This window comes from Charadrius vociferus, unplaced genomic scaffold (genome assembly GCF_000708025.1).
Source record: "Charadrius vociferus isolate BGI_N301 unplaced genomic scaffold, ASM70802v2 scaffold549, whole genome shotgun sequence".
In the NCBI taxonomy this organism is placed as follows: Eukaryota; Metazoa; Chordata; class Aves; order Charadriiformes; family Charadriidae; genus Charadrius; species Charadrius vociferus.
In genome coordinates, this window is record NW_009650103.1 from 1,214,990 (window position 1) to 1,226,844 (window position 11,855).

At 56.9% G+C, this 11,855-nt stretch overlaps 1 protein-coding gene across 1 annotated transcript in view; it reads right to left on the bottom strand.

The window, feature by feature from the left end:
* The window catches only part of SARDH (sarcosine dehydrogenase), a 25,930-nt gene that overhangs the window by 2,651 nt on the left and 11,424 nt on the right, over positions 1–11,855 (bottom strand). Inside the window, exons 11-19 of the mRNA XM_009892322.1 lie at positions 10,665–10,748; positions 9,702–9,815; positions 9,029–9,167; positions 8,297–8,410; positions 6,619–6,766; positions 6,137–6,230; positions 1,049–1,211; positions 564–732; positions 1–98 (exon numbers count right to left, since the gene is read on the bottom strand). The exon at positions 1–98 is cut by the window's left edge and continues 6 nt beyond it. Of these exons, the coding sequence (XP_009890624.1) occupies positions 1–98; positions 564–732; positions 1,049–1,211; positions 6,137–6,230; positions 6,619–6,766; positions 8,297–8,410; positions 9,029–9,167; positions 9,702–9,815; positions 10,665–10,748 (1,123 nt within the window). The remainder of the gene's footprint in view (positions 99–563; positions 733–1,048; positions 1,212–6,136; positions 6,231–6,618; positions 6,767–8,296; positions 8,411–9,028; positions 9,168–9,701; positions 9,816–10,664; positions 10,749–11,855) is intronic.

Below are 11,855 nucleotides of genomic sequence, written 5' to 3' on the forward strand. Positions count from 1 at the left end.
TGGTTTTGTCGATGGCGAATCCGAAGTCTGCCCGACGGATGTGGCCGACCACTTTGCCGTCCCGCCAGACCGCCTCCAGGCCGAACATCGGCACCTTCCTGCAAAGCGAAGGCAGAGCCGCCGTCAGCAAAGCCCCACGGGGGGACCCCACCGGGGAGAGGGACTGGGGGGGACCGGACCCCGGCTCTGCCCTGGGCCACCCCACGTGCCGGGGCTCCCGCTGCCCACAGGTTCGTTAACCTCCCCGTGCTGACCCCAGCTGCTGGCAAAGCCCCTCCAGCCCGATTTGCAAAACCTCCCGCTGTTCTGGGTGAAACAAGATAAACCCGCTCCCTGTCACACCGCTTCCAGCTCCCATTAAACATCCAGCAGGGAATTCGCGGTGGGATTTAAATTAGAGATGGAATTAGAGCATGGAAAACAGCTGAGCCGGCGTGCGACTGAGCTCCACGTGCGTGCCCAGGCGAAAGGGTGGACGGGGATGGCTGAAGGTGCTCGTCGCAGGGCGGCCGCTGGCGTTGGGTGCTGCCCGGCACTGAGCGGTGCCCGGCAGTGGTACTCACTCCTCGGTGGTGAAGCAGACGAGACGGCGGAAGATGCCCTTGGCTTTTTGAGCTTCCACAGCCTCCCGGCCCAGGAAGGGGATGCTGGACTTGAGCTTGCAGGTGAAGGCCAAGCCTGCTTCTAGCGGAGTATCGTCGGGGCGCAGGTCTGCGTGCCAGTGCCTGTACCCTGCGGAGCGCGAGCACGGGTCAGCCAGCCTCTCCCTGCCACGGCAGCAAGCCCAGGGTGAGCAGCATCAGGAACCTGAGACATCACCCCTGCCTCTTGCACTCCCCTGTTTCTCTCGAGTCACTTAGCCCTGGAAAAAGCACCCTCGAGAGTAGCCCGTATCGGGGAAGTCTCAGCGAGGAGCGCTGGGGCTGGTCGTGTCTCTGCCAGCAGTTGCCAGACCTGCAGTCACACTAACCCCGCACTAAAATTCACTTGCCCTGGTCCCCCCGCCGGAGGCAAAGCAGCGAGCGCTGCTGTAAGGAAAGCAAGAAACCTTTCTCGATGCTGAGGCTGTCGATGGCTCTGTAGCCGGCGTTGGTAATGCCGTGCCGGGCACCCGCCTGCATCACCGCCTGGTAAACCTTCACGCAGTCCGCCTTGGGCACGTGCAGCTCCCAGCCCATCTCGCCGACGAACGACAACCTCATGGCACGGACCTGCGAAATGCAAGAGGCCAAACACCCCTGCAGACGGAGCCGGGCTGCGCAGCGCGGGAGAGGCTGCAGAGCCACATGCCGCCACGGCGGGGGGAAAGCCAGCTTGGCCGGGAACCCTGCGCAAACGCCCTGCTTTAGCGGAAGGCATTTCTTTGCTCTCCCTAGTGCACAAAACCAGGATCAGACTGAATTCCTCATCTCTGGACAAGCTAAGCTCGGCGCCTCAAACCCAGACATCGTCAGCGCCCAGGAGGCGGAGGGGGCTGCATTCAGCATCCTCCAGCCATCGATCCCGGGGCTGGGGTTAGACATGATGCTCCAGCTCCAGCCGAGCTTTTGTCTCCCTCTGCTGATCCATCAACACCAGAAGAAAACTCACAGGCACCCCCAGCCCTGCATCTCCCCGGATCAGCCCGTCAGACGGGGAAGCCGGTCCCCAGCAGGACTGTCCTGCTTTGGAACACTTCGTGGCTGTTGTTCCCTGGGGATGTCCTCCACTTGGGATGGTGCTGCCATGGCAGAGGCACCCAAAGGCTCTTCCCTCCTGGGCAGGGGCTGAGCCGAGCATCCCGACCCACCTCCTGCTCACCCCAGGGGGATGCTCCGGTTTCCCCCAGTGGAGGTTGTGCCCCAAAGGGTCCCTCTCTGCTGCCAAATCAGCTCCACACCGAATGCATGAAGCTTCAAAGAGGAACGAGCGGCTCAGCACTGGGGACTCGGTGCTTCTCGGGGGAAGGCTCATCCTCGGAGATACGCCTGCCCGCGCTGCCCGGGGCACGGATCTCCCGGTCGTGCTGGGACTGCCCTGCCCATTTCCCTCCGCTTCTCCCCCAGGCAGGCTTGTCTGCATCCTCCTGTTATCCCTACCGAAACAGTCTGCATTCCCAAAGCTTTCCAGGCCGGTTGGGGCCACCCCAGCTTGGCTGCTATCCCTGAAAATACCCCTTGAGTCTGAGCAGTATTTCCTTTGGATTTCTCTGCTTCTTCCCCCACCAAAACCCCTCTGGTTTACCTTTGCACAGCAACTGCAAACGCATACCTTGCTTTGGCAGAGAGATCAACTCAAGAGTTTCATGCCAGATTGTGATCTGCGGTCTTAGTAAAGCAGTTTTCAGCTGAGAAGAGACCCCCAGGCTGGTTCCGTTGGCCCCACGCACCCCACAGCTTTGGGGCCGTCTTGCCCACGCTGGCTCTGGATGCCGTCCGGACAGAAGCTGCATCTTGCCATTTGCTGGGCTCTTGCCAAGTGGGACCTGCTCTCAGCTGTGCTCTCTAAACCCCGGTATAAACAACAACAGACAACAGCAGCCGCTGCCCAAAACAGGCAGCGACGGGCACAAGAAATACCAAAGGGTGCCCGGACTCTCCGCGGCGAGGACAACCGGTTGGCGATGGCTGAGAACCCAAATCCATCCTTCCTTCCCCCAGCACCCCCGTCCTCTGCTGGCACTGCAAAAATAATGTCCCCAAGCAGAGTTTACGGCAGCTTTTAAGATGCCTTAACCTTTACAACAGAAGTGGAGAGGAGGAAGGAATGCCATCGTTATTGGGAAATTATTTTGAGCCGCGTCACGAGAAGCCGTACCCGGAGCCATCCTTCATTCAGTCCCCGCCACAGCCCCACAGCGAAGCACAAAGGCTGGCGATCGCTTTTTGAGGTGCACAGAGGCACAAGGGGTGTGCAGAAGCTCTCCGCTCCGCACAAAAGTGTCATCTAATTAGGGAGCAGCCAGAGATCAAGCCGCCGCAGCCAGCTACCATCTTCATCGCAGCAGGAGATGCTCTGGGGATTGACAAGCGACTTCCCGGCTCATTAACCCTGCCTGCGACTCGGCAGTCGGCGCTGCGGCTAAAATGCGCTTTACTTTCAGGAGCAAGTTACTCCTGGGAGAAATGTCCCCCCCCAAACCGCCCCTGCTCCGGGGGAGCGAGCATCCTGGCAAGGGCGGCAAGGCAGAGCAGTGCGCCATAGAAAACGGGTATCCTCAGGAAAATTGGGGTACCAGTCATCGGCTTTGCACCCGCAGGGGTTGGGGGTTGCAGCCACGCGTGCGTACCCCAGGCCGGGGTGGGCATCCCCCTGCAGAGGCCAAGGGGGTTGTCAAGGGCTGGGCTCAGCCGCTCCAGCCGGCGTTCTGCCAAATTCCCCTGGGAACAGGTTTTTTCTCTTAGATTTCAACCGGAGCTATGAAATAGCATCAATTCCTGGGCCTTTCAGCAGCAATTCAAAAGCATTTTAAGTATTCTAGAAAATGAAAACCTGAACTTTACCCTGTATCCAGCAGTGAAATTCAAAGGGGGACCTTTCTCTGCTGTTCAATACAATGAGAGATGCTATATATAAACTCACAAACCGATTGGTAATTTCCAGAGTCATTAACTCTGCTGGAACTCTCCTTTCACTCCAGCTGATTTTGTTCAACTACTGAGTTAATGCATGAAAATCTCAGCGATAACTTTTTAAAGATGGTGGGTTCAGTTTAATCCCCCTGGAAGATGATAATATCAGCGAAGGCTTCAGCCTGCCGTCCTGAGAAACCCTCCTACTCTAATTTTGGCGTGGGATGGAGTCCCCTGTGCTCATTGTGCGCCGGGGGCCTGATGGAGACCTCCTGAAGGGTGGCCCTGGCAGCAGGCAGGGTGACATCCCCCCCCCCAGCCCAGCGCCCTTCGGCAGGAAAGCTTTTTTCCTGCAGTCAGGGCATTTACACCCTAAAGAAGCCACAAAATTTCGACCAGCTATTTCTTCCACCCAGGACCGGATTGTTTTTTGTAAACTTGAAGCAAAATGCAAATAAACTTGTCACGCTCTTGAAGATGGGAACATTTATACACCTTTCCCAGGGGATAAGTGGATTATTACAAGATGTTATCAGCTTACCATAGGCGTGACAGGGGAGGAGGTAGGGAGGGTTATAACTCAGCAGTGGAAACTAAAACACAATGTGTTAGACAACCTGCAACAACGGATTGGCTTTCGGGTCCCCCGTGCCACTGTCCCCCACAAGGGACACTGGACACACTGCGGGTTTTCAGTACCCGGAGCACAGGGCACACCGATGGGGATGGTTTGGAGAATTAATCCAAGCTGGGCAAAATCTGTGGCTTAGTTAAACCACCCTAAACCCCGGCAAGGCTCACAAATCAAGTAGCCTTAATTTGATTTAGCAGCAATCCCTTCAGCAGCCAGCTGCATTCGAATTAAAGCCGCTTTAATTCCGAATGAAAAGTGTCCGCACACGGCTTAACCCAATTTCACTAATATCCAGCCTGCCTCCGGCTCCCTGTTCTCCTGCTGCCTTTTATGAGATTTACCGCTGTGGCTTCACCCTCTTTGTCTCCCATCAGGCACGGGCTCGAGAGCCAGACCAAAATCTCAGCACGGTCCCTCCTGCCAGCCGGGCGGGAGAGGGATCCTGCCCAGATGTCCCACGGGAAGGCCGGGATACAAACTCTACCCCCTCTCCCAAAGAGGTGTTTTTGCAACGGAAGGCATATTTCATACGGGGGAAACATCAATAAGAAATCAAGGCAGAGATTCTCAGGCAAACCTCGCAAAAGCTTTTCCCTCGTACCAAAACTTGCCAGCAGCGGGTTTGCCCAGAATGTTTCTCTTTTGACAAAACGACCCTTCGTGGTCACCAACTCTTCTACTTGAGGTGTTTCAAGCAGGCTAAATCTGCGGCATCCCACACGACAAAACTCCCCAAAGAACTGCCATCACCCCCTTTCCCCAGGGATCACTTCAGACCACAATGATCTCCACCGGGTGAGGCGGGGGAAAGATTTAAGGCGTTTTTCTCACTGCTCTCACCAGGCGAGACAGAGGAGGCCAACCAAGCCGGCAGCGTCGCGAAACCCCACAGCAAACCCCGGGGACCGATCCGCCTCTTTGCAACACAGCAAAGGACGCCAAACCGCTTTAGGTTGTGCTTTCCTCCCTCGACATCTCCGAGCGATGCCACACAATGCGTTAAACCCATCGCTGGGGGTCCTGGCAGAGGTGCCGAGCTGCCGGCCCAGCCAAGGTGCACCTCCTGTGCCTTGCTGAGGACTGTGGCACTCGGGACGGCAGTGCCCATGCCTGCCCCACGCTGTGCAGGCAGCGCAGGCACAGCGAGCTCACCTCTGTCTGCAGAACGCCGCACCGGCACTACCTCTCCAGGCGATGGGTCGGGGGGCAGGAACCGTCCCGCACCCCCATCCATCACTCCCCACCGAGCCGGGCGGTCCCTGTTGGTTCCCACCATCGCCCCCAAAGGGCTTCTCGTCCCCTGGCTGTGACGCCGAGGGGCTCAGCCTGAGGCGTTAGCGCAGAGCATTACTGTTTCTGCGCTTTTCTTGCATAACCGCTGACGCCAGCCCTGATGTCTGGGCAAATGCAGGATGAGCTGCGCTTGTACGGAAAGCTTAAGGTTGTCAGACTTCGCCTGTGATCAAATACACCGGCTCCGCAGGCTGCCCAGCCCTTGCCACCGGTACTTGACATGCTTTAAGTTACATCATCCCTATTTTTTTTCTGAGCAGGGGGAAAAGGAGTGGACCTAGAGTGTCAAATAAATCTCTTTATCACCATTGCTCGCCCCTAATCTGTGGGAGGTGTCTCTTGTTCATCTGACAGCGTTGCAAAGCTGTAAGTCACCATGTCCCAAGCTCAGCCTGGGCTACAACACTGCCAGGCGGGCTGGGAGAGCCGGACGGCACCTGGCAAGCAAACTGGGAGGAAAACACACCAGTTTTTTGCCTTTTCCAAAAAAAAAAACAAAAAACCCACCAACAAAAAAACCACCAACAAAACCATCCAGCTGCTCACAGCAGTAAGGTGGAGGAGGATGGAGCAGAGGATGCTCAGCTGCAGAGGCTGGCGGGGGGGCGCCCCAGTGAACAGACCTCCCCGGAAGCTGGAGGGCCCGGTCCCGTCCTACCGTGCATCCTGCGGCCCTGGCGAGTTTGTGGGTGGAGAAGGGGAAAGCTTCATTGCTGAGGTCAGTGTCGAGCACTTCTTGGAGGACAACGCGGCTGTGGGGGAAACAGCAAAGTGGCCGCGGTGACAGGACGTAGCTCGCCAGCATGCTCTGAAGGTTATCGCTAAAACTCACTTTCTCATCTCGTTGGCAAGACAGACCTCTCCCACTGAAGGGGAGCTGACGTGGGTGACATGCCATGCTGTGAGAGCCTCAAAAGGAATGCCAGTTCCCCAGCAGATGGCACATCACTCCAGCCAGACCATTGCCTGGTGCCGTGGGGCTCACACCATCCATCCCTCTCCTCCCTCCATCCCAGTACCCCTCCATCCCAGTACCTCTCCATCCCAGTACCTCTCCATCCCAGTACCCCTCCATCCATCTCTCCACGGGCCAGGCGTCAGGGTGCAAGGAGGGGGCCGCGGCGCTCTCCCCGCACTCACCTCAGCGGGCCCTGGATGCTCATCATGCCCAGCTCCTCCGAGCAGTCCAGGAGTTTGCACTGGAGCTTCATGTCCTGCAGCACGGTGCTGATGTGCGACCAGTTGTGCTGAGCCACAGCCCCGCCGATAGCCAGGTAGTAGCCGTCCCCTGGAAGACACCCCCCCGGCAGCATTTCAGGCTCGAAAACCTCAGGCTGGGCGTGATGTCCAGCTCAGCTCAGGACTGGTTTTGCTCTCCAAAGGCTGAGCTGCAGCCCTGAGCCTCTCCAGCTTGCAAAACCCCAGGAGAAAAGCCAAGAAACAGGGGGGTTAAGTAGTGCTGGGGCAAGGGAGGGCTGTGGGGCTCTGCTAACATCCACTGCTGCCTTTTACCTGTGGGGCTCAGCACAGTGAAAACCAAATGACCATTAAAACCTGAAAAAAGAAAAGGTAAAAAAAAACCAACTGTGTGAGCCCTGGAGGTGCCTCTGTGTGTGTGAGTATCGTGGGAAGAGAAAAAAATCTTTGTCCCTTGAGGCCAACAGCAAAAGCATCTGCTCTTTAGTCCCAGTATAGAGCGGATGGCAAAGTACGGAGGGAGCCGGGAACTCCAGGTGGGAGCAGGGAGGGATGCAGCGACTGGGCCACAGCCAGTGCAGGGGCTGCGCTGTATATGAGGAAGAATTTCACCTCGTCAGTAATCCTGGGTGGAAAAGTCCCCAGGGATGGGGTTTGAGAGCTGATTAATACGTAATCAATCTTCCCTCTGTCTTTCCTGCCGCTACAAAATTGCTCTCTGATAATCTGTCATAACGATAATAACTGCAGCCACCTACTGTAATTGGAAAAATAGACTTTGCTGCGATTAAACTCCTCCATCGCCCGACAAACCCTGCGGCTCTGCCATCCGCTTCCCGTCACCCTTCTGCCCCCCGCGCGCTCCCCAGGCGAGGGGGGTGCGGGATTCACCCGCGGGGAGAGAAGAGTTCACCGGCACCCGACCACCCCAGGGAAAAGGCGAGATTGCACCCACGACACCCACCGCCCCGTGCAGCAGCTCCGAGGGTGACGCTGCGTGGGGACGGGGCACCGTGGGCACTGGGCAGCCCAGTGCAAACCTCCTTTCTGGTGGCAGCCCTGGTGCCGCCAGGCACAGCGCTCAGCAGCGCTGCCAGAGACCAGCTCAGCGTCCTCCGCATCCTCCTCTGCTGCTGCCTAATGCCACTCCTGCCCTCTGGGCTGACTGCTCTGCTCCCTTTCAATTCCTCTTTATCGCAGCTGATAAGGACCTGGGGAGAGGTCAGAGCCACCAGCCGGGGCTGGAGAAACCCAATAATGCCAATGAGCAGTGCAGGCCCCCGGGGACAAGGGGGATAATTGGGTTACAGGGACCGAGGGGTAGAGGTGGAAAAAGCCAGGTGGCTGCCATTAGGTAAATGCAATCATCCCCGCGCCTGCAGCCCCCGAGCGCGGCAGGGATGGAGGAGATGCTGGCAGGCCCCGGACTGAACCTGCTGCCATGGCTTCCCGGGACTGGAAAGGTCTTTGCGTGCATTGACACAGCTGAAAAAGGCAGCGGGAGATGCCAGGAGCTGCACTGCGGGAGGATAAACCCACCCGGCGATGTCCCCCTGACCCAGACTCATGGCGGCTGCAGAAACGCACCCTCCTCCAGCATCCCCGTGCTCAGGGCTTTTACCTTCGAAGGCGGGGGCCAGGGGGGAGGCCGGGTCCCCGGGGCTGATCCGGCTGACGGTCAGGTCGCTCTCCACGCCGCCCTGCTTGTTCAGCATGCAGGTGTACACGGTGGAGCCTGGGGGAAGGAGACAGGCACCGCTGCCCATCAGGCAGCCGCGGCGCAGAGCCACGGCCCCGGCAGAGGGAGAGGGACAGCAGGAAGGTTTGTCCTCATCGTTACATCAGTTGCCACTGCCTGGGTATGCCCTGACTGACCCTGGATGTCCCAGCACCGGGAGGGGGAGAGGAAGGATGCTTTTTTCCCTTTGAGATCTGTGTGAGGAGCTGAAGCTGCATCCTTGGAAATGCCATCAGCTGCCTCCCCGCCCCAGAGAAGCGGCAGCTTCTCCCCGTGCAAACCACGGCTGGCGAGGTTTGTGCTCGATTGACTCCAGTACCCATCACATCTCCAGCTGTGAGCCACAGCTGGAGCCAGAGAGCCAGACATCCCCCCCTCCTTCTTCCTCCAGCTCAGAACACATTTGACCCTGTGTAAATGAGAGCAGAATCCAGCCTCCGGCGAGGACAGGGAAAGCAGACACTCTCCCATGCTTCCCATACCCTCGGCAAAAGCAGCATTTAAAAGAAAAGGCAGTTTGGGTCCCCCTCGCTTTGTTTTGGTGTCAGATGTGATTTCCCAAGGCAGCACTCAGCAGAGGCAGCGCACAGCCGGAATAAGGGGCTGAGCCGGTACCTGGTGCTTTGCTGACATCGGCAGTGAAGAGCCAGTTCGCCGCTTTGGTTGCTTCGGGACCAACCAGGTAGAATTTCCCAAAATAAGACATGTCGAAGAGAGCCAGGGCATTTCTGCACGTCAAGCATTCATTCTTGATCTACAATTAAAGCAAACACGGGGCTGAAGTTGAGCCGTATTTTCACTCCACAAAGGGAGGCACACATTAGAACCGTTTATGTAATGAGAAACAATAGTGGGACACGTGCCTGGTGCCTTTAAAGGCTGTAAGGCATCAAAACACTCTGGAAAAACGAGGTATTAAACAGAGCAAGTCTGTATGCTCAGTCCCATTCCTTACCTCACTAACACAATGACAGTTACGAATAATAATAGTTAATTTTTTCCAAATTGGTTATCTCCCCCAAGCTGGTCTCAACTCTTTCATTTGGGAAAGCAGCGGTAAAATTCCCGTGGCCTCTCTGCCGGGGGTTCCGAGCACGGGCCATGCATTTCTCATAATCTTTTTGAACGTTTCGCCAGTTTTGGGCAAAGCTCACTGCTTCCCTTCCCTCTGAGCCTCACCAACTGCACCCAAAGCAGCGGCGTGGCGTGGGCTCTGCCACCTCTAACCCCCCCAGCTCCAGATGTGCCCAGCGGTTTCGGCCGGGGGAGGGCTGCCCCCAGCACTCACGATGTCGTGGTGGGGTGGGAAGTCAAAGGTGTACTCATCCCCCAGCAGGCGGTTGTAGGTGTAGTCCCTGTGGCGCTCCTGGCCGTACGCACCGTAGTAGTCGTAATCCAGAACCTGGGGGGTGGGAATCGGAAGGATGCGGACAGTGAGGAAGATGATGCGAGGCCGAAGCCAAGGGGCTGCTCCCAGTCCCGTTCACCTCTTGCCAGGAGAGGAGTGGGTCTGTGCAGGACCTGGTTGTGGTGATGGGCCCCCACTATGGCATTCTTGCCCATGGTGATAGGTCCCCTCCCCAGCATCCCTCCCCATGGTGATGGGTCCTCACTATGGCATCCCTGCCCGCAGTGATGGGTCCCCACTATGGCATTCTTGCCCATGGTGATGGGTCCCCTCCCCAGCATCCCTGCCCATGGTGATGGGTCCCCACTATGGCATCCCTGCCCGCAGTGATGGGTCCCCACTATGGCATTCTTGCCCATGGTGATGGGTCCCCACTACAGCATCTCTGCCTGCAGTGATGAGTTCCCACTATGGCATCCCTGCCCGCAGTGATGGGTCCCCGCTATAGCATCCCTCCCCATGGTGATGGGTCCCCACACCAGCATCCCTGCCCGCAGTGATGGGTCCCCACTACAGCATCCCTGCCTGCAGTGATGGGTCCCCTCCCTGGCATCCCTGCCTGCTGTTCTTCAATATATGGAAGTGAGATCGGTGCCTCTCATTGCAGGCAGATGCTGACTGTTGCAGAGGAACAGGCAGACAGGCACACACACAACATGCACACACGGATCTCCTTCTTACTGCTCTTATAGTGAATTAAAGCCCAACGGCTTTTATGGACCCGTTTTGGCCACATGCTTGCAGCATATCGCACACCCTGCAGATGCAGGACGCATCCTGCATGCGCCGGGCATGGCTGGTACCCTCCAGCTGAACGCCCCCCGAAACACGTGCCGGGCTTACCGGGGCTGCTCCCCCAGGGCTGAACCAGCCGGGCCTCTCCCAGCCGTGTCGCTCCTGGAAAACGCAGCCCTGTCGCAGCAGCTCCTGTGCAAGCAAAGCCGGAGAAATGGGAACAAAGTGTTAAAAAACATAAAGCCTTTTCACTGCTTTTTCAGCAGCACCCGGGCTGCCCTCCTCCACTGCATACTCAAGACCCGACTAGTGACCCCTTGGCTTTGCCTATCAGCAGCCAAAATCAGCTCTGTGGTTTGTCTTTTAAAACAGTGGCAAACCTCAGCTGCCTGCAAATTGCCTGATTTACTTTTTTTTTTTCCCTCCAAGAAAGGTAGTTGCCTCAATAGCAGCCGACGGGCAGGGGTCCGGCAGCCCAGCTGTGCACCCCTCCAAAGCGTGCGCTATGGTGCACGAATTACCGACCGAGAGATGCTAAATCCAGAGAGCAAGATTCCCCCCGATGTTTACAAGAGTAATTATATAATAACATTTAAGATTTATATGGCAACTTTCTCATTCCTCCCCTGTGCTCTCAGGAAAACCTCCCCGCATGCAATTAATTAGGGATCCATTAAGATATTTTTGTTTGGTGCCTCTGTTCGGAAAAGAATAGATTTTGTTGAACATTTCAGAAATGATTCAGTGCCTATTTATAAAACACAGCACATGTTCTGGAGCTGCATGTATGAATACCAGGCTGTCACTCAAATGGGCATTGCTTATTAGACATGCTATTAAAAAATAAATTGCATCCTCGGTGACAGAAAACAACTGAGCTGTCAACCAAACACCGGGGGACGGCGGGGAGGGATGTCTGTTTTACTGCTTGAGCCTCTGCTCTCCATCGGGAGAGGAATGGTGTGATAGGAATTAGTGACGAGCAGAAATGGGCTTGAGAAAGGTGGCTGCTCCTTACTGGGGCCGGGACTGGGGCCGGGACTGGGGCCGGCAGTGACGGGGTGGGACGAGGCACCGGCCCTGGGTCACCCCGAGCACCTCGGGAGCGGTGGGTGATTTTGGGGGCTCTGAGCCGCAGTTGCTGCAATGCTGCTGACGCAGTGAACCACTGGAAACTGGGTTTCTTTCTCAAGTGCTGCATCTCGAAAGCGTTAACCTATGGAGATTTATGCAAGGAAGCAGCTGGCGAAGGTGGGAGCAGGGAGGAGCCCCGGCTGGCAGCTACAGGGAGCAAAAGCA